The sequence below is a fragment of the Tyto alba genome, unplaced genomic scaffold (assembly GCF_018691265.1).
Source record: "Tyto alba isolate M040663 unplaced genomic scaffold, T.alba_DEE_v4.0 Super-Scaffold_13, whole genome shotgun sequence".
NCBI classification, from domain to species: Eukaryota; Metazoa; Chordata; class Aves; order Strigiformes; family Tytonidae; genus Tyto; species Tyto alba.
The window spans coordinates 44,964,504-44,984,108 of NW_024881275.1; the positions used below are offsets into that span (position 1 = coordinate 44,964,504).

General features: G+C 43.9%; 1 protein-coding gene across 1 annotated transcript in view; it reads left to right on the plus strand.

The window, feature by feature from the left end:
- The window catches only part of PSD3 (pleckstrin and Sec7 domain containing 3), a 133,147-nt gene extending 129,402 nt beyond the window's left edge, over window positions 1-3,745 (plus strand). Inside the window, exon 17 of the mRNA XM_033009255.2 lies at window positions 3,710-3,745. Coding sequence (XP_032865146.1) covers window positions 3,710-3,730 — 21 coding nt within the window. The 3' untranslated portion in view covers window positions 3,731-3,745. The remainder of the gene's footprint in view (window positions 1-3,709) is intronic.
- The last annotated feature ends 15,860 nt before the right edge of the window (window positions 3,746-19,605 follow it).

Sequence of the window (19,605 nt, forward strand, 5' to 3'; positions counted from 1 at the left end):
TCCACTGGCACATTAACTCTTGGATAAGTGCTTACCTCAGTGCACTCGACCTCTCGAGATGGGATTAGGGAACCCACACAAACAGAATATCCTGTACCAGGGACTTCCTTAGTTTAGTTATAGGTTTTGTTATTTTTCTTTGTGTGTTTTAAGTCTATTATTTGCAAATGTTTCTGTATCCGTGTGTTATTAGGAGAGTGGAATTACCCAGCTGCCCATCCACCAAGACATTTAGTATTTGAGGCATAGTCTTAAATTTCCATTTATGACTTCTGAAATGAAGTCCTGATCCTTCAGTCCCTGAAGATGCATAAAATTCTTGCCTTCCTCAGAAGCTTTCCCTACACCCAGTTTGCATTCACCTACAAATATTGCTAGACAAGGTTGTAATTTCACCTAATCACTGCATGTTCACCTTCTGGGGAAGTTCAGGGGATGTCCTGGTACTCAGGCTGCCCATCAACACCAGGTCTAGTTGCTGCTTTCCTCACTATTCATTCTCAAACTATGAAAGCGAGTCAGCCACTAAATGTTTCCTACAGAGCTTAACCGAGTAACAGTTGTGAGGAGAAAAGCTCCTGTTTGCCTCCACCTCGCTTTCAGCTGCAAAAGACCATCTGAAGAACAGTGACAGCCTTCTCCTTTGTGATCTTTCCATCGCACCAACCCACTAGAGCAGTTAAATCTTCCATTTTGATGCCAGTAGGTGGCATTGCGTACTCTCTTAAATGCGTGAAAACTGAGCAAAACATTCGGCCTTGCCTTTAGAGGTACGGTGTTGTAAAGTCTCGCAACTGTTCCCAATGCTGCAACAGCATCCAAATCCAGTGTCTAAATTTAGACTGGAAATTAGTCTGGTTTCTAACCGCCAGAGGAATGAAGCTGTGTGACCACTTCCCTGCTGGAATTACAGGGGCAGAAAACCTAGGTAGTTTTATGCTGTAGTATGATAAATTTGTGGACAGGGTGGCATGGTGTGGTTACCTGTGTTATTAAAGAACTGCAGTCCATAACCTTGTAATTTCTACAGTGGTGTGCTAATGCAGTCTGCTCAATGGAGATGCACCACTAGCAATTACAGCACCATTTTGTCCTGGGTTGCAACCACCGTTGCAATCATGTTGTGTCACTCCATGGCACAAACTGTCAAAGATGTGTCTGTGCCATCTCTCTCTTCCCAATGGATAGCCATTTCCTGTCCTGGAAATAAAGCACATGGGACACCATCTCTCTATCATAAAAAGACTGAAGAGAGTTTTCCAAGTGGATGTTGAAAGTTCCTAGGTTTGCACTGTAAATGCAACTTTGCTGGGAATCAGCACTCCAGGAAAGGGAACTTGGCAGGCTAGGGCTGGCTATGGTACCATCATAGAAGACAACTGTATACAAGGAGAGGAGGGGCATATGAGGAGAAAGGCAAGCAGCACAAAGGCAATTGGAAATCTAAGTGGTAAACCCTTCCCAATGTTGTCCCTTGTCCTGGAAAAAATACACAGACACATACATGACTCCAGGGAAAACCTCAGGGTGTCTTGAATCTTTGCAGGAAAGAAGTCTCCTGGAGGACTCCTTAGCACTCAGAACCACTGGGTTAGTCTTATGAGCAGAAGACCTATCTTTGATCCACTCATGAGGGGACTACTGAGGTGGACAGGACACATTAAGTGACATACCCAAGATCACCGTGGACACCTGTCTTTGAAGCAAAGCGCTAACAATCTTGCCATTCATCCGGACTCAGGGAAGGGGAGGTCCAAGCACAACTTTTTGTCCAACCATCTCTGTGTCATCACATGCCAGATCAATGGCACAAAGTGTCCCATTGCAACAGCTAATGTGGTATGCTTTGAGCATAATGATGTGACACTGTGTGATTCACGTGCTTTCTCTGCAGGGATGCTCTGGGCAGAAGACAGCCTGTACAAAAGAGCTGAGTGGCTCTCTGAAGGACAACTAGGTCCAAGTCAGCCCTGGACCACTGCACAGCACAATCATGGTGTGTGGGGAAAGTTTTATGAGCTGATCAAAGCCCATTGTTTTTCCCTTCATCAGGTTGGTCTTTTTCTTGCTGTCATGATGATATACTGCACATGCCAGCGCTCTAGCTCCATTATGCAGTATGGCTCTGCCTTTCCTTGCGCAGCAGATGGAATATAATTTTCTGAGCTATGCATGGCATCTGACACAAATATGGGATGCATGTGAGGCATCATGCAAGCTGACCATGACAAAGGCAAACAGGCCACTTGGCTCTTCTACTACCATGTGCTGTCCCTATCTTCCAATTAGGAAAAGCTTGGAGTGCATGTCTGCTCTTTCAGGAGTTGAAATAGCCCTAATGGACCAGGCCCTACATGGTTTCTCCCCTGTGCATCTGGATCCTTGATCTACACCACTGAGATACCCTTGACAGAGTAGAAGCAAGGCTCATCTGACACAGGAAACCAACCCATGTGGAAGACACCCCATCAGCAAAACCTCAGGACACAGACAGTGACTTTAGGTCCTTTCCCTCTTCACCCATACCTGAAAGGTCCTCTGTACTGTCTCACGCTTCAAACTGCTGATCAGAGCTGATGATTTTGGCCTCTAAACACCAGCTGTGCAGCAAGAGCAAGGCCTGGAGAATACATTTCCTTATCAGATGACCATTATTAAATACCTTTCAGTTTGTGTCATAATATTCCTTTGTCCCAGATTGAAGATTCCTGAATGAAGAATATAATTAGCATCAGTTAATGTTCACTGTGAATCAAAAGACTTCCGATTCCATTGTATATTAATTCAATGGTGCCTACTTACATTACACTTTCATGATTTATTTTTAAATCACAGCAAAGCACTGGAGTCTATTCTTCTTGGAAAGTGATGTGTGACAAGCTGTGTGATGTTCTGGGTGGAGTCAGATTGTCTTCTCACATAGTAACTTTACCATTTTTGGTTGCAGACCCTTACAGAAAATTTGAAGGTGATAAACACATATATCCAGCACCATTTTAGACATTCCTGGTGTGTCCAAACCCTCCACCCAGAATAGGCAGATCTGGTATGACACCTGCAGGGCAACAGCATTCACAGACTACTGACTGCAAGGTAGAGCTTTGGTAGCTGACACCTTCGTTATGCAATATTGCTTGTTTTTTGCATATTCTTATATCAATGAAAAAATAGTGTTCTGTAACACTGGAGGACTTATACGGGAATTAGCCTCTTGGACTCATAGTCAACGTATCACCTGCTTATTCTATGTTGTGCCCAGATCATTACAGCCAGAATGGGCTTGTATAAGAAGGGGGAAAGAGGCCAGGAAGGGCTTCTATGGTAGGAAATAACGAGTTAAAATAAACCAGTGAATGTACAGCTTGTTCACTTTGAGAAGAAATTGCATACACTTCTCTTTCACTTGTGCAACAAAGGAGCTGACAGCCAAGTAGAAGGCAGAGCATTTTTTTTTGGTAAAAGATGCCTCTGCTTTCTTTTCTTCTGCAGTTAGGAAATCCCACTCCTCCACCTGTGGCCATGATGGCCTCGGCTGCAAATTTCATAGGTCAGGCTGACCTGGATTGGTCTGTTCCTTCGATTGAGAGAGTTCTCCAGAGGCAGCAGCGAAATGAAACACATGCTGTCTCCTCCTCAGACTTGGCCGGGACCCCGTTTTAATGTTGGCAGCCTTTCCTTTCTTTTTTTCACTCTGCTTTTTGTCTTGCAGGGTATGTCCTCACTGCCATGATATCCACTCGTTGGGCCTGAATTATCCCTGAAGAAGCCTACTTGTGTACATATTGTGGCACTGCTGTAGTAGCTGAGAGCTGAGAACAGTTCAGCTGCCTGAGCGTGGATGGCTGGTGAATGTGGATGTCCTAGTCCTTGCAGTGGGCCACTCATCCCAAGATGTGCTGCTTCTAGGAGTGTTTCAGGCTCTGCTAAAAGAGACACATTGGTTGTGTTGACTATGGTACGGGAAAGAGGACAACAACAAAGGAAGAAAATATGACTCCTCACTTACTCACATTACACATACCTGTACATCTTAACTTTAGAGAAGAAAGATCCTTCCTGAATAATATAAAAATAACTTGTCTTTTCTGCTACTCAGGACAAGCAAAGCCTAGGGTTTAGTACCAAAACAGATCACCTGTCCAGAAGCTTTTGGTAGATTTTGGATGCTATCACTGACATAGCTGCCACATGCTACTCTCTGGAAAAAGTATGCCATGGTGGAGGGAGTGGCAATGCCACACCTCTGAAGGATGACAGTGCTGGAGAGGCATGTTGGCATTTCTGTCTAGTACAGGCATCCAGAGGGAATGAAAAGGCCTGTAATCAAGTGTCAGGGTCCTTATTTGTTTCTAAGTGTCTGTTGGGCCTGCAAAGCCCCATCAGGAGAAGGAGGATGTGCCCAGGATATGCAGCTCCTTAGGACCACTCTTGGGACCTGAAAGCTAAACGAACTACCCAGGACCACAAGAGAATGTAAAATGACATATCATTCTAACATTGCATGTGTTCCTGAAAGGCCACACAACTATTGGATTAGCAGCCAGTGGATCTTTTCATTAATGGGAAGGCAGAGTAATAAGCTGGTCAGAACATGCCACAGAGAGTGGCCTCGTGTTTCCTTGCAGGTCTAGTCAATGAATCCCAGAGCTCTTTTCTTCTATTTGTACCCTGTAAGCAAGTGCCAGCATTGGCGTGAGGTGTGCTGGATGCTGCTAGTTGTGCTAGGCTGGAACTTGGAGACGCTGCCTGAGATCAGGGTCCTGCTTTCTAGGACTTTCACATCCCAGGCAGATAGTGAAAGACTTTTTCAACCTCCATGGGGTGCAGTGTTTCTTGAACACAAAACCAGCTACCAGACACCCAGCTTCTTATGAAACTGCTCCATGGGCAGGTTTGAACTGGGTTTCAGGGGTTTTCTCCTCCAGTTTGGGAGGAAGTACTTCCAAGGCCGTATCAGTTATTGGTAAGGAGTTGCCATGGCTATGTTTGGCAGGGAGCTGTGCACCTTCAGAGCACTACGAGAGTGCACACTGAGTATTTCTGTGATTGCTCTTCTCCTAGAAATACCAACTAGCCAAGATCCTCAGCTGTGTAGTGCTGTGGACATCAATGTATCTCCTGCAGAGTTTGGCAGATGAAAGGCCCAAGGGAGGAAACTGGGGGATAGCAAAGTTTTTAGGCTCTTGATCTTGGGGGTCATAGTTTCTTTAAGAGCTCACCACAAGAAAGTATTGACTCACAGGCCACATCTGTTCCTGCCTGCAGACCTGAAATGTCCATGTCCAAGGCCTGCAGGGGATGCATCTGAGAAAATATATGAGACAAAATTATTCTAGGTACTTTTACAACCTTAATACTGAACATGATATCTGAACTGAAGGTAGGAATGGGGATTACTTGCTTCAGGACATGGACTGTGTGCTTTGGGTATCTTTAAGGCTTAAACTGTGTTTTATCTGCAGTGTAATAAATTGTCTATGGTCAATTTGCTGATGGTGAGAACCCGATGGCTGAAAGAGAGCTACAGGTTAAATGTATTGATCATCCCCATTGGAATGAATTCTCCTGAAAGTGACCTTTCCTGAGGCAAAAGCATATTAAGAAATATTTCTGAACTTCTTAACTTGAATTTAATTTCAGTAAATAATGAAAAAAATTTAAAATAGCTCAGGACTAGCAATATGTTTCATAATTTGTGTAATTCTGTCTTTTCCCTAACTGTACACTAGGGATGAATGGTAGGAGTTTAAGTCCTATTGCATAATTAACCAATTCATGCTGTTCTTTCCTGATTTTTCATAACAGTTTGGATACTTCTGTAGCACACAGTGATGGTCTTCTGTCTGGAGATTTTTGTTCCTTCTTTTGCGTTTCACTGCTTGCGATATACATTTATGGGAATATCCCCACCCCTCTTGTCTTTAACTTTCTCTGTCTTGTCAGTAGCCCCTAAGAGGCTTTCTCCTTTATCTTTTGTATCTAATGACATGTGCATTGGAGCAGCAAATTCTTTTTCCCTTTTTCGGTATTTCCCCTGCCCTCACCAGATGTACCAGAAATGTCCCTGGGTTCCTTGCTGAGGGCAAGGAAAACCAGTAATGGATCTTCCAGAACTGTGTGTATTTTTAATTCTCATGTCTGAAGACCCAACCTGGAACATATAGGAACTCCCATGCTTTTTCTGCAGACAGTTCCCTCTGTAATGGCTTGTTGTCTGCTTTTGATACTATCAACTAATGCCAAATTTTTCCAGAATAGTTAATGGACTTGGGCACCCAGTTTATAAATAAATGGGTGTCAAGTGTTCCTCTAAGAAACTTTGAAATCTCTTGGTCACAGCATGAGATCTATGTCTTTGCATCATTTTTTTTTGTTTTTCAGACAGCATGCAGTGGGACCACTCTCTGAGTTGGATCAGGCCCTAAACCCGTTTTGTTTTCTTGTTCATCGAATCTTGAATGTCAGCCAAGAAAAACAACTGGAACTTTCCTCTAACTGAATTAGCTGAACAGCTCTTAGAGCTTGCGTTTGAGTTTCTGGGGGCTGAATGGTATTCTTAAGGGATAAGGAGCAAGGGAAAAATGTAGAAAGCAACTGCCAAAAGTTGGTGGTAGGGACTTGTGTAGGTGGAGGGAGAGCAACAGCATCATTTTTGTCCCAGAAAGTTGTTCCAGTTGACTCTTTTGGGGTTTGCAAGGTTGAACATGTGAGTGGGAAAGGCTGTGATCCTGGCTGTTTGCCATGGCACTCTGGGGCTTGGAGGGGCTTAAAGTGGTGAGTGCTGCCCCTTTACTTGGGGGCGAGGGGGAAAAACATGCAAGTCATGACACTCAGACTCTCTTTTTCTGCATATTTCTCAGCAGACCTCACTCTGTGCTGGGTCTTCAGTCAGTCAAAGTCTTATGAAGGTGATATGTTTCCAGTTAGCATGCACTTAAATGCTTCAGTGTTCTAACTGGGTGCTGGATCAGGGCATTTCTGTGTAAGGGCGTGATGCGCCTTGGAAATTCTGCTTGAAATCCATGACAAGGTTTCACAGAGATGGTATCTGATAATCAAGTTAGTTTCCAGCATAACACCCTCTTTCTTTTGTATTTTCATATGTGGAAACAGATACAAACACTTGATACAACCAAAATGCACAAACCTAAGTAATGAAGGAGAAGTCTCAGAAGGTGGTGAGGTCATGCCGCAGCTGTATTCAAGGAGTGGTTTTACAATGAAGCGTTTTCAGTTCTCAGTGCGCACATCAGCCTTGCATGAAATGCCCCCAAAGCTGCACCAACCCCCAGATTCACCACAGAGAGATGGTGTTTGCAGGTTATAGATAAGCATCTGCTGTGGCTGCTGAGTTGCATTTAGCAATCACTTGGCTAGGCTGGTTGCAAGGCAAACTCAGTTCATGCAATTTCAGCTGTGTTCTCCCTCCAGGGCATTGTGTCAGATAGGAAAGGCCTCTAACTTTTTAAAAGGTCATGGCTGGATTCCCAAGGGATTTAGATTGCCCTTCTCTATCCTTGGGGAATAAGTTAATTTTCCAGTGGGTGTGGGTGTAGAGAAAGGATGGTGTAAGGTCTTGGAACTAAACATCGGACTGGGATTTAAGCAAGTTTAAGGCTAGAGGGGAATAAGCCTGACTCTCCTCTTGAGTTGTTAGGCAGTGATTTATTGAGATGATTTACCCAAGTGCAAGGACCCTTAAGCTCAAGTTTGATTTCAGTGGGTTGAAAGAGAAAGCCATGTTCTCAAGTGAAAACAAGGGAACAAAGTGATCAACACAAGAAAAAAAGATTTAGAAAATAGGTGTATTCATGCAATACAGACCTGTATGAGGACAGCTGAGTGAAGGGACTTGTGACATAAGACCTTATCTATAGAAGAGTGCTAGCAGCATCTACTTCAGCTCTACAGTTTACCAATTTGTTTGGTAGGTTGGGTAGCAGTGTGAGAATGAATAGCCACCAAAAAAAAAGAGGACTAATCAGAAAATGAAATCAATAACTCAATTTACAATTTTTCACTTTTAGTCTCAGCAGGACTTTTAATTTTAGCAAGAAATAAAGTTTTTTCATTAAAATGCTGTCTCCTGGTTTGACCACATATCATTAATGTTTTAAAAGACCAGGAATCTTTCCAGCTTGTGCAGTCATACCACACAAAGCTAGTGAACTGATCCTACTTGAATTCATGTCAGGTAGATGGGAAACATCCTTTGTGCTATACAGAGATCACAACATTTTTTTGGCATAGAAAGTAGCAAACTTCTGCATGAATCAGCTATATTTTTGCAGAGTTAGTGGGGCTTTGGATTTACTGAAACTTCGGAATCTCTTTTCACAATACATCTCACAAGCACTGGTACTTTGAATTTTGGGTTGGATGTTACAGGAGTGCTATAAGCAACATGGACCAATGGATGGACCAGGCTACACCACTCTCTGAACAGTTCAAAACTTCTTCCTTGAGAACAGGTGCTTAAGGGAAGGCTGGAAGATACACTAGACCACATGACTAACACTAGTTAGCCAACTGACACAAAGGAATATGTGCCTTCAGGCACCATGTACTGGGTTCATCAGCTGTTACGCACTTCACATGTTCCCTGAGGCCATGAATTCCTAGAAGTTTGTTCGTGTAAATTTCACATTCGGTTTCAGGATGCTAGAGTCTTCTTCTTCCAAACTGTTTCCTTTCTCCAGTGCCTGGGGTGACTCAGCCTATAGAGGTTTTGGAAATTTAGCTTTTGCAATGCATGCTGTGATCATCAGATGACAGGTGGTAAGGTAATATATCACTGCTGTAAGTCTACTGTTCTCTACATCAGCATCCAACCATGGTAAAAAGTTTGGGGAAGGGAATTTCTCACTGAGCGCCAGAGAATGCAACAGAAGGCAGATATACACACTGATATATTTCAGCAGGATCCCAATAGAAAACTAACACTGCCCTCTGCTCAAGTCAATCAATGCTTCCAGCCCTGTGCTTCAACAAGACCAAAATCTACTGACAGGTTGGGCTGGGAGAAATGAGCCAGTTCCTTTGCAAACCCTATCAGGATAAGCAGTGATTCTCCTCTTTGAAGAGGTACCAGATTTTGCTTCCACATGTTGCAGAAGGAGGGTCATCTGGCCAGGAAAAAGCCCATTTAGTAAAAGGTCTTGTTTCACTATAAGGAAACCTTAGACTTCTCTGCTAGCTATTGCAAAGTTTACTACTAGCTGATTAGAGCTGATTTACCATATCTAGTGTGTTATTCCAGAAGACAATACCTTTCCACACAGAGCAAATCCAACAGTTATACAGGTGCCAAATTATGAAAAATCATTTATGTTTGTCATGTATTTACATTTTCAGATTCAGTTTCCAGATCTTCGAATTTATGCTGATATTATAAAGTTAAAGAAATTACTTTTGGGGGATATAAATGTTTAATTTTCAACAAAAAGTTATTTTAAAATGCTATGTTGGGTTTTTGGTTTGGGGGTTTTTTTCTTCCTTTTTTTTAATTCAGAAAAATGAAAATCAGAAAGGGAAGTGAAATTGGAAGCTCATATGCAGAAATTTAAAATGTCCGGGTAAGCTTAAGACTAAATGTATCATATGCATACAGACCTGTTCATGCCTCACTCTACAGGAGACAGCTGACCACTTCTTGTTCTAATGCACTGCAAGGCAAAATGGAAGGGCTGGTCCTGCAGCATTCATTCAGAGCATGAATCATGAAACAATATGCAGAGATCTGTATGCAGAGACCTGCCAGTGTAGGGAAGTCCAAAATCAACAGCCCTGATGTATCCTGTCTACAGGAAGTCCCAGATATCTGGGAGCTTATCTGTTTAATGACATTTGTGATACTGAGTTTCTCTGCACAAACACAAGTGATTTTCTGCAGAGTTCCCAAAAACATAGATCAAGAAGTATGGCAGTGGGTTACCATTAAGAGTGATATTTTTCTGCCAGGATCAGGGAAGCTGACATGTTTGTAGTATACTTCTCTGGCTAGTACTGTTCCAGCAAAAAGAATGGAGATATGTGTCTTACCCTGTCAGCTGGATCGAGTATATAGCTGCTTAGCACCTCTGAGACTGGCACTGGCACAGGGCACAGAGCGGCTGAATTGGTCTTTGTGGATTTACATGAGATACTTGAATTAAAAGTAGTTGGTTGCAGAAAGACATTCAATGAAACAAAAAAACTTAGAGCTGAAATACCTATCTGAAGCCAAACACAACTACTTATTAAAACCATCAGTGATCAATAACTACTCATTAAATCAAAAAATTGTCAATATTCAAATTTGATTTCAAGAGCTGCATGGTCATTTCCTTTTCTAATTTTTTAAAAAATTGAAATGAGGTTCCAAACCAGCAAATTTTATAAAGCAGTATTTTGCTTTAAAACATGTCAAAATTAAAAGTTTGGGTGGCATTATTTTTTAATCTTGAGCTTTAGTTAACTCAGCACAAAACCTCAAAATACTGTGATTGAGTCATAACGTAAATTTTCAAAGTCAAGAACTATTTAGGTTGAAAATACTTTGCTGAGCTCTACTTCTGCCTCAAAAGAGAAGCTGCAGCTGTTGCATGGTGAATTATCCATGGAGCACTGACTCCTTCCTTTACCATGCCTAATCAGCCCCAAATTTGCTTTAATCAATTAGCTTTGTTTGCTCTGTTGTCTGTCTCTGCTTTATCTTGAGAAGGAATAAAGGTGACAGCCCAGAACAAAACAGGGCAGTGACGGTCCTCTTCAATTGCCTGTAAAGCAATTCACAGGGTGTTTTTCCCCTCTAACCAGAGTCCTGTAATATTCCTAAAACAAGGAAAGAATTTTTTATACCTCCCTTGTGAAATAAAAGCTCTTATATGGGAACTGTTTTTTTCCATGTCCACAGGTGGAAGCTCCTTTGAGGCTAATTCTTCCTTTTACAAAGCTTTCTTCTCTCCAGACTCTTCAGGAAAGAAAATACACGGGCCAAAACAACAATAACAAAATAATCTCTGCTTGGCTAAGATGACAAACTGCAACATCCAGATACGAACTGTTGAAGGAGTCAGAGGTGGATTTCCACTAGTTTGCTGGTAATCCTAAAAAAATGATAAAAGAATTATTCAGTAAATCTGATTGGAGATTACAAACAAGAGAAAACCAGGGCAGCTTGTGAACTGTTCACTAATCCTGAAAAAGGTTGAAGCTCTCAGGAATGAGGGCAAGTCTTGTGGAAGCAGGTAGTTTATGTAGGACTCCTCTTCCAGTCCTGTAATTACTTATGACTCACAGCTTGCATTACAGAAGAGTAAATGTTTAGCCTTCATGGCCACAGAGAAGAGTTTGATGACAAGAATGTTAAACCTCCAAGACTAGAAGGCAAATAAAAAATAGCCCAGCATTTGTCTTTTGAAACAAAACAAAGAAAGCCTAGCAGTTTTTAAGCTAGACTGAGTAGCATTCATTCTTTCTGCTGCACATATTTTCTACAGCTTCTTCTCAGGCCTGTCAGTTCAACTCTATACCTCAATAACACCACTTGTATAAAACCATGGTGTTAAAACATATGTATGCAATTGGATGCACCCCTGCTTCTCCATGTGGTGGAAGAGGTATGCATGGGCTCAATTCATGCACAACCCACCTCTCCCGTGGGGAAGGGCAGTGTCGTCCTATTCCTAGCATCTCCTCACATTTTCTGCAGTGGCACTTATGATGGGTTTAGGCGATATTACTAGGATCTGAATTCAAGATCATGTCTATGTCAGGACTGCTGCTGAAGAGAGTCCTGCATTTTGTCCTCCAGGGTGCCTCAGCATCATGCAGCCAAGCATGAAGTCGCCTACAACTGGGAAATGCAGATGTGCTCAGAAAAAGATATCTCTGTCAGGAGCAGTCTGAGCATGTGGAAGAGCTGGAAACTGCCTTTTGCATAACAACCTGTACTACAGCTGCTAGATGAGAAAGTGCTATTTGGTCCTGGGCTGCAGACAAGCTGGGGCATCCAGTAGGAGCTGAGTGGCAAGGCTGAGTGCCAAGAAGACTGAGGCTCTACGATGGTTTGTGGGACCAGAGGAAAATTTTGTCAGGTTTACATCAAAATTGCCTCTGGAAAACCTCAGTGCTTAGAGCAAAATATAAAACAACAGTGGAGAGTGAATAATGTATTCTCCCTGGAGAGGAAAAGCCTAGCTTCAGCAACAAAGGCCTTGGTGCAACATGCATGTGCTGTTGCAGGTAGCACTCAGTCAGTGGTGTTCTTCCCTGCCCAGCAAAAGCTCAGCCCATCCTGCAGTCCAGGGAGCTGGTGAGCAGCTGGCACGGGGGTCCACTGCCACTAGCAAAGTAGATGTGTTCCTGGGACCTTCTTGCTTGTCAGAGGAAGTTTTCACTGCTGCTCAGATGTGTGAGTCCACACTGCTGTACACACTAGGAACTTCTCCAATTGATTTTATTTTCCCAAGATTTTAAGTTCAAAAAAAATTTTCATGTTTGTCTTAAATCAAAAAACCCTTTTTCTGTTCCTACATGAAAGGGCCTGGAAGCCTTAGTTCTTACTCCAATATAAAATAATACCTAAGAATGTGAATGACTTTAAACATCATGACCCTAGAAAATCTGAGGAAGAAATTCACTCAAGCTGCATTCCCAGAGTTCTCATGGCATCAGACCGATTGGAAATCAAATTCACATGTCCTTAATTATTTAACAGGAATTCTTAAAATTCCCACAGGATAAGTAATTTGAAACAACCCACAGAGATATTTTGCCTGTTTCCCCCAGCAAATTTATGTCATAGTTTGGTTAGTTACAATGTTATCAGCTGCCTCAGAAAAACAGGCTATGCTAATATGACCATTACCTAATTCATGCCTGGAGTCTGATCCTTGGAGATTTCTAAGCCTTTTAGTGATCCCTTGAACAGCCTCTTTATAACTTTAAGCACAGAGACATTTATTGAGGTAGCTGCCATAGTAACTAAACAGGAAGGTTTATAAGAATAGCCATTTTTGTTTGGCATCCTACCATCTACACAACTGCAGACTTGTGTATAAACACATCACTAGTTTTGCACCACTAGACACAAAAACAAAATTTCCCCAGTGGACTTCAAGGATGCACTGAGAGATATGCATGTGCAGATGAAGGCACTAGTGAAGCCTGATATCACTGGCATCCAGAGGATATGGAGGCTGCAAATACTTTTCCTGCTTTTCATTATTTATTTTTGTTTTATATCCCTTAGGAAGCCCAGCAGATAGGGATCCTTGCCCTGCTGAAGGAGGTCTGGGCCCTGGTCTCTTTCTACTCCTAACTTTGTAAACAACCTTGGGGCAGGCTATTTCAATCTTTGGTGCCTCAGCTTCCTACTCCCTCTCTAAAGTGTTTACACATGGTCTTAGGAGTTGCAGAGGACAAGAGGTGCTGCCAGTGAGGCCTCACTGGTATGCGCTATGGACCCAGGGAAGCACTGGGGCACAGCAGGAATGAGTCAGGAGGAAGACGGTGTCAGAGACCATCAAACCAGCCAAATTTATATCTTCTCTGTTTGTGCTCTGGCTGGTGGAGAGGAGCTTGATGTGGACTGGCTGCATTTTCTGCTTCCAGGGCTGCCCTTGACACCCAGGGCTAGTGCCCCTGGACCCAGCAGGAGCTGGATCATGCCTCTTCTCTGGTGTGCCTCGTGGCAATGCCTCCAGTGACAGGCACATGCTTTTCACATGAAAAGTGATAGACTGAGCGCTTTGGGACTTCAAACACAGAAAAATCTTCCCCAGACTTGTGGCTGCCAAGGATGCCCCATGAACAGGACATAAGTTGATGTCCTAAAGGCTAAGTGGGTGTACTTCCCTCACAGGCTCTCTCTGAATGAAGGGTGACCAGGGAAAATGTCATGTCCCAACTTGGAGAATCCTGTCTACGGGATCTGAGGCCCTCCATCACCAAGAAACCAGGCCTTCCATTTTTCAGGCTCCTCCCATAGTTGGTAGTTGCTGCAGCCCCTGCCCTCCCTCTCCCCTTCTAGCTTATATCTTCTCTTTATTGCCATGTCTTAATTTTGGCAGGAGTATCTCTGGGACAGGGGCTGCAGTTGTACATGTTCCTACATAGTGTCAGCTTGTCAAGATAGTGAAGTAATACAATGAAAGAAGTGGGTGAAAATAAATAATATTTATTGTTTATTTACATATGGCAAATAGAATAGATCAGTCAAGGAAATTTTACCGTGCACAGGCAAACTTGGCCTGTTTCCTGTTCATAGGTTGAAGGCAGAACATTTAGTGAGTTCAGGTTTTGCTTGAAATGTTTTAAATCTCCATGAGACCTAAAAATTGATGCACATAGAATTAAGGAGCATAGGATCCCTCTGTAGTTCCTGGAGGCACTGCATGAATATGCTTTGACCACAGGCTGGCTGAACACTCCTTTGGGAGCACAGCCCTCACTCTGTGAGCACTTGGGTTGGATGTCCACAGAAGGCGTGTTGGGCCAGGAGGGAGTTTTTACTTACCAGTTGCGAAATCCCAGAGCAGCAATGCTAACTCAGCCTAAACTTTAAATGAAAATTAAAATAAATCCCCTTTGGGATGAGATGGAAATGTCAGCCCAAGGAGGAATCTGTTCTCAGTAAGTTGCGAGCGACCGAAGGAGATACAAGTTGGAATCCAGCCTTGGTTTCACCACACACCATCTGTCAGCCTTGCAGAGCAAAATAAAGGAAAAGCAGAAAGTGTGCAATTATCCTCTCCCTTGATGGAGAGCCCAGAGTCCAGAAAAGTGGCTTCTCTGCCCTGACATTTCTTGACATGGAAATGACACATTCATTTTCCCACACCAGTGAAGCTATGCATTGCTTTCTTGTCCTACTCACTCTCCCATTGGCAAGCATCCTAACTGCCAGGATGGCCCCTGAGTGAGGATTCTCTGTTCCCATGGTTAGAGAGATGAGTTTAGAAAATTGCAGGAGAAGAGCAAGAGAGAAGAGGGGACACTGAAGTCTCTCTACCAGGCACCCTGCTGGCACTATGCAGGGATTTGCTCCTGCTCCTACGGGTGCCCAAGCACCACTGGGACTAAGCACTTTCAGTCAGGCAAGAGCTCTTCTCTCCTCCCCTCTGCCCTTGCACATTTTCGTAACCTTACAAAAGTTTCAGACAACGTCATCTTTAACCTACTGCAGGCAGGGCTTGGGAGCCACATGAGGGACACCAAGAGGGACCATACTTGATCAGCACACCAGCTCCATGGCCAATGAGTGGGGAGCTGGACTACACTCCCCTACTTGCCACCCCAAAAGGGGTGCAGGAATGTCTCTCCCCTGGCATTGCATTTTGAAAGATGTGTCTGGCGAGACAGCTAGCTGACTTTGGCAAGCACTACCAGCAGCGTGGTAATTAATTAAAGCACAGTTGAGAAAATCGTAGCTCAAGCTTACTCCTCAGCCAGATCTGTAGCGCACTATCAGAGCATGACATCCTGCTCTAGCCCATATCTTTTTATTTGAAGGAGTAGGCAGCTTGCATTTTGCACTGAAAAGAACAGTGTGGGATGAAGAGGTATGAATCCTTGTGCTAATCGGTGAGAGGGGACCTTGTCTACAAGATAAGGCAACCTGGAAACAGAACAGCGAGTCATACCACATCAATAGAAAGGATAAGCAAGGCAAGACAGATAAAAGCTACTTTACACAAGGAGGATACCCTCCTCCTGTTGCATATGTACACTGAGGACTGAAGGAGCTTCTCTGGAAAATAGATAATTGAGCAGGAGGAACAGGTGCCCTATCTGTTGCAGTTGAGCTGCAGCTGCTGCACAGCTCCCCATATTTCTGTGCCTTGAGCTGAGATTTTCAAGGTACCAACAACAGTGAAGTTGCACAGACTGTATTCCTAAACAAACACACTGGTGGCTTGTGCTGTCACCTTTCCCACCGCTGCACCTTTAGGGACTTTCAAGATAACCATGACATGCAGACATTCCTGCAACTGTAAGTCCCAGCTGCCTGCATGCCTTCCTGTTACCAGGCTGCCCCTGACCCTATGACATCCCACGCTCACTGTCAGTGAGAAAGGCAGGCAATTCTGTGCCACTGTAGATCAGTGCTGGTGAGACAGGCTTGCCACAGGTCACCCTCATGCCCCTGGATGGCTCGATGCCATGTTGTTCCTTACTCAGAGCACATCAGAGGGCTCAGCCCAGGATGACAGGACCTCCATTATATGTGAAACTATTGATGTAGCCCAATAAGTCATTACAGACATGGGCAGGGAGGAGTTATTTTTTACCCCCAACTGGGGTTTCATTAAAATTGGCTGGTTTTCACAAACATATTTCACTGATATCTTTGAACGAACCTAGACTAGGAGAAAAGGATCCATTTTTTGGTTGGTTGTTTGAACTTATTAGCACAGAAATCACCTGGAAGGTCACTCTGACTTTTTGGATTTAATTTCACCACTTCTCTTCTGGGGAGGAAAAGAAAATTTAAATATTTATAGGGAGAAAAAAGACTTACTTACTTGGATTTCCTAATCAGAAGGAGAGTAGAGTATGGTTTTTGCTTGTTTCTAAGCAGATAATTTTTGGAAGACCTCTCATACTGGAAGAGCCTTCATCCTGAGCTACCAAATCTTTTACATGAATAGAATTAAAGCAGCACAGGAATTTTCAAAGTTAGTACTAGTCTGTTTCTCTCCCTGGATCTTCCCCTTTCCCCCATTTCCCTGCCCGCCCCCCCCAGCCATTTTACCCTGCGTTTCAAGCTCTCTTTGTACCACTGCTGTGGAAATTAAATTTTGGGGTTGATTCGCTTCTTGCTTGCTGTTGTGTGAGGCCAGTGAATTTGCTCAGGGCTTAGCACAGCTGCACCACACTAAAAAACACTGCCCACTTTGTGTTGGAGACACTTGCGGGCTTGTTTTGACTTTAACCTTCCACATGGTCTGTGGGTGCAAGTACCAGCCTAGTTATGCAACTCCTGACTCCATTCCTCCAGACTTCCCCCCCCTCCCCTCCTTAGAAAGAATGTATTTTAGCTTTCACTCTATTACCTTCCACCCACTTTGGAATCCCTGAGTACTATAAATCAGGCTCTGTTTTACAGATGGAGCTTTGCTTTCCCCTATAGGATTATGTATTTTACAGAGGAAGCAAAACTCAAATCCAGTTAATGATTGAACTGAAGCACATTGAGTTGATGCTATGAAGCTTCTTCTCCATCCAATCATGATTATATGCAATGGAAAAAAGTCTTCAAATGTTGGAAAATGTGCTGTGTCAGACTCGTACAACTTCACACTGCATAGTGTTCAGGGACACGTTCTGCCTTCATGCAAACCCATCTATTTGAGAGTATTTTGCAGCTGGGTTTACAACAGATTTAGACAACTTGTTCAAGATCTGAGAAACCAGAATTATCTCTGCCACCACCACCACAGCCCCTCCCACCCCAAACCTAAGTCTTTCATCAACTGAAAGTTTTCTTTTAGTGTTAGGTTTTTAATTTTCCTTTTTTGTTATAGGTAGAGACTTATTTCTTAAAACGAGGCATAGGCATGAGGAGGAACAAAAAATTATACAAATGAGCATTTTCAGTGTAACAGAATAGATATTATTCTGAGTAGGTTGTAAATCTGCTGCCTGCTCTTGCTGTTGATGATCGGTATTTGGAGTGAACTGAAAGTCTGATTACAGTCTGCGGATTAGCAGAGGTTAGTGGGGCCCAGCAGCCTACCCAGGGCTGGCCTGTCAAGCATTGCCACTGATCTTTTCTACCTGCTTAATCTGATCCTATCAGCAGTTAAAACCACACTAGCTGTCCTCCAAGAGTTATACTATAATGTAAATTTTTTCTTGCAGTAGTCATGAATGTAGCTGTGCAAAACAGGAGTGTTCATGCTCTGTGTTGCTCTGACTGGATTGGTAGCATCACCTGTGATTAAGGTGACCTGACAGTCTCCATTACAGCAGCTTGCTTTAAACTGTTTGTTCTTTTAGTTTGCAAAATGTTGCCTGCAGCAATTGGAATTTTCTAGGAAGGATGTCTGAACCTAGATAGAGTCAGGTTGATTTCCAGGGGGGAAATTACACTACAGAGTTTCAACTAAATTAGATCAAGAGAAAATGCATTGTTTAGTCCAGACTTGGGGAAAAAAAAAAAAAAAAAAGAACAAGAACAACAACAAAAAAAAAACACATGAAAAAATTTTTGCTATTGTTTTGATGAGAGGGTCTCAAACACTGGACAGAGGATATGCTCAATACTTAACAAGCTGCAGCACAAACCTTATTTTTCCCTGCTCACACCACCACCATCCTCTGGTGAGGAAGGCTGGTCTCTCTCATTATCCCCTCCTTATCCCCAGCCTCCTCACCTCCTATCCCCTGCCTCACCCACTGCCTTACCCCTGCTCCCTGACTCTGCTGCCCTCGTGTCTCAGTTGGAAAGAAAGTCTCAGCATGATCTGTTTGCACCCTCATTAAATTCTTCCAATGCCTTTTGGACATAAGTATGGTCTGGTGGTGGTGGCACTTCAAATTGTGTCCTGGGGGAGACTGTATCCTCATAGATCTTACTGGTCTTTTAATGGAATCTAATGTTGTGAAGGTGACCCAGTTCTGCTACTCTCAACCAAAACCACTTATTGAATAGCCTCACTGACATTAACCAGGTATATTTTAGTCTCCTAAGGTGCCTGGTCTGAGAAGAATTGCTTACTCTCTAAGTAAATCCCATCTGGTTCATGTTGCAAATCCCGGGGAGTCCTCATTCCCTATAAGTGTCATAAGCGTCTTGATGAAGCTGGGTCTTTAACAACATACTGAACCATGAAACAAAAACTGGTCTTGTTATTAATTTAATATTTCTCTAGTACATATCCTTACATAACTGATCTTTCACCCAGCGGCCACCGATGCAAAGCCACTTGCAAACCCCATTGCTCAGGGGAGGGCAGGGAGAGTTGAAAAGCTCAAACAGGCAACTTTGTATTTCTCCAGAGTACAGATGAAATCCCCAGAGAATTAATTTATTCTTCAAACCTGTAACCCCTCCAGTGCTGGCAAAACGAGGTTTTGGCAAAGGTTTTTCAAGGGAAGAGCAGAAGGCCCCTTGAAGGCACTGAAATTAAATCGCAGTTACCAGTCGGTTTCTGATGCAAAGGCACGGATGAGAAGGAAGATCATCTCAGAGGCACAGCGGAGCTAGGTGGCCAAAGGCAGAGAGGGGCAAGGGGAGAGCGGCGGGGCCGTACCCCGGCTGTGCGGGCAGGGCTGGCGCGGCACAGCGCTGCGGGGAGCGGCCAGAGCTGGGGTAGGTGCGGGTGGGCAGCCCGAGGGCTCAGAGCCGAGGGGTCTTCGCACACTGATGCGCTCTGCCTGAGCTGCCGTGCCGGGCCGGGCCGTGCCGTGTCGTGCCCGTGGGGCCGGGATCGCGGCGCCCCGTGGGAGCGGCCCGGCCCCCCCCCCGCGCCCGCCCACCCGCGGGCAGCGCCGGCCCCGCCCCGCCCCGCCGCGCGCGCCCAATAGGTGTGGGATCTCATTTGCATATTTGCATATTGGCGGGGACATAAGGGTCCGGCGAGGGAGCGGTGGTGACAGCGCGTTGCCTTGCCTGCC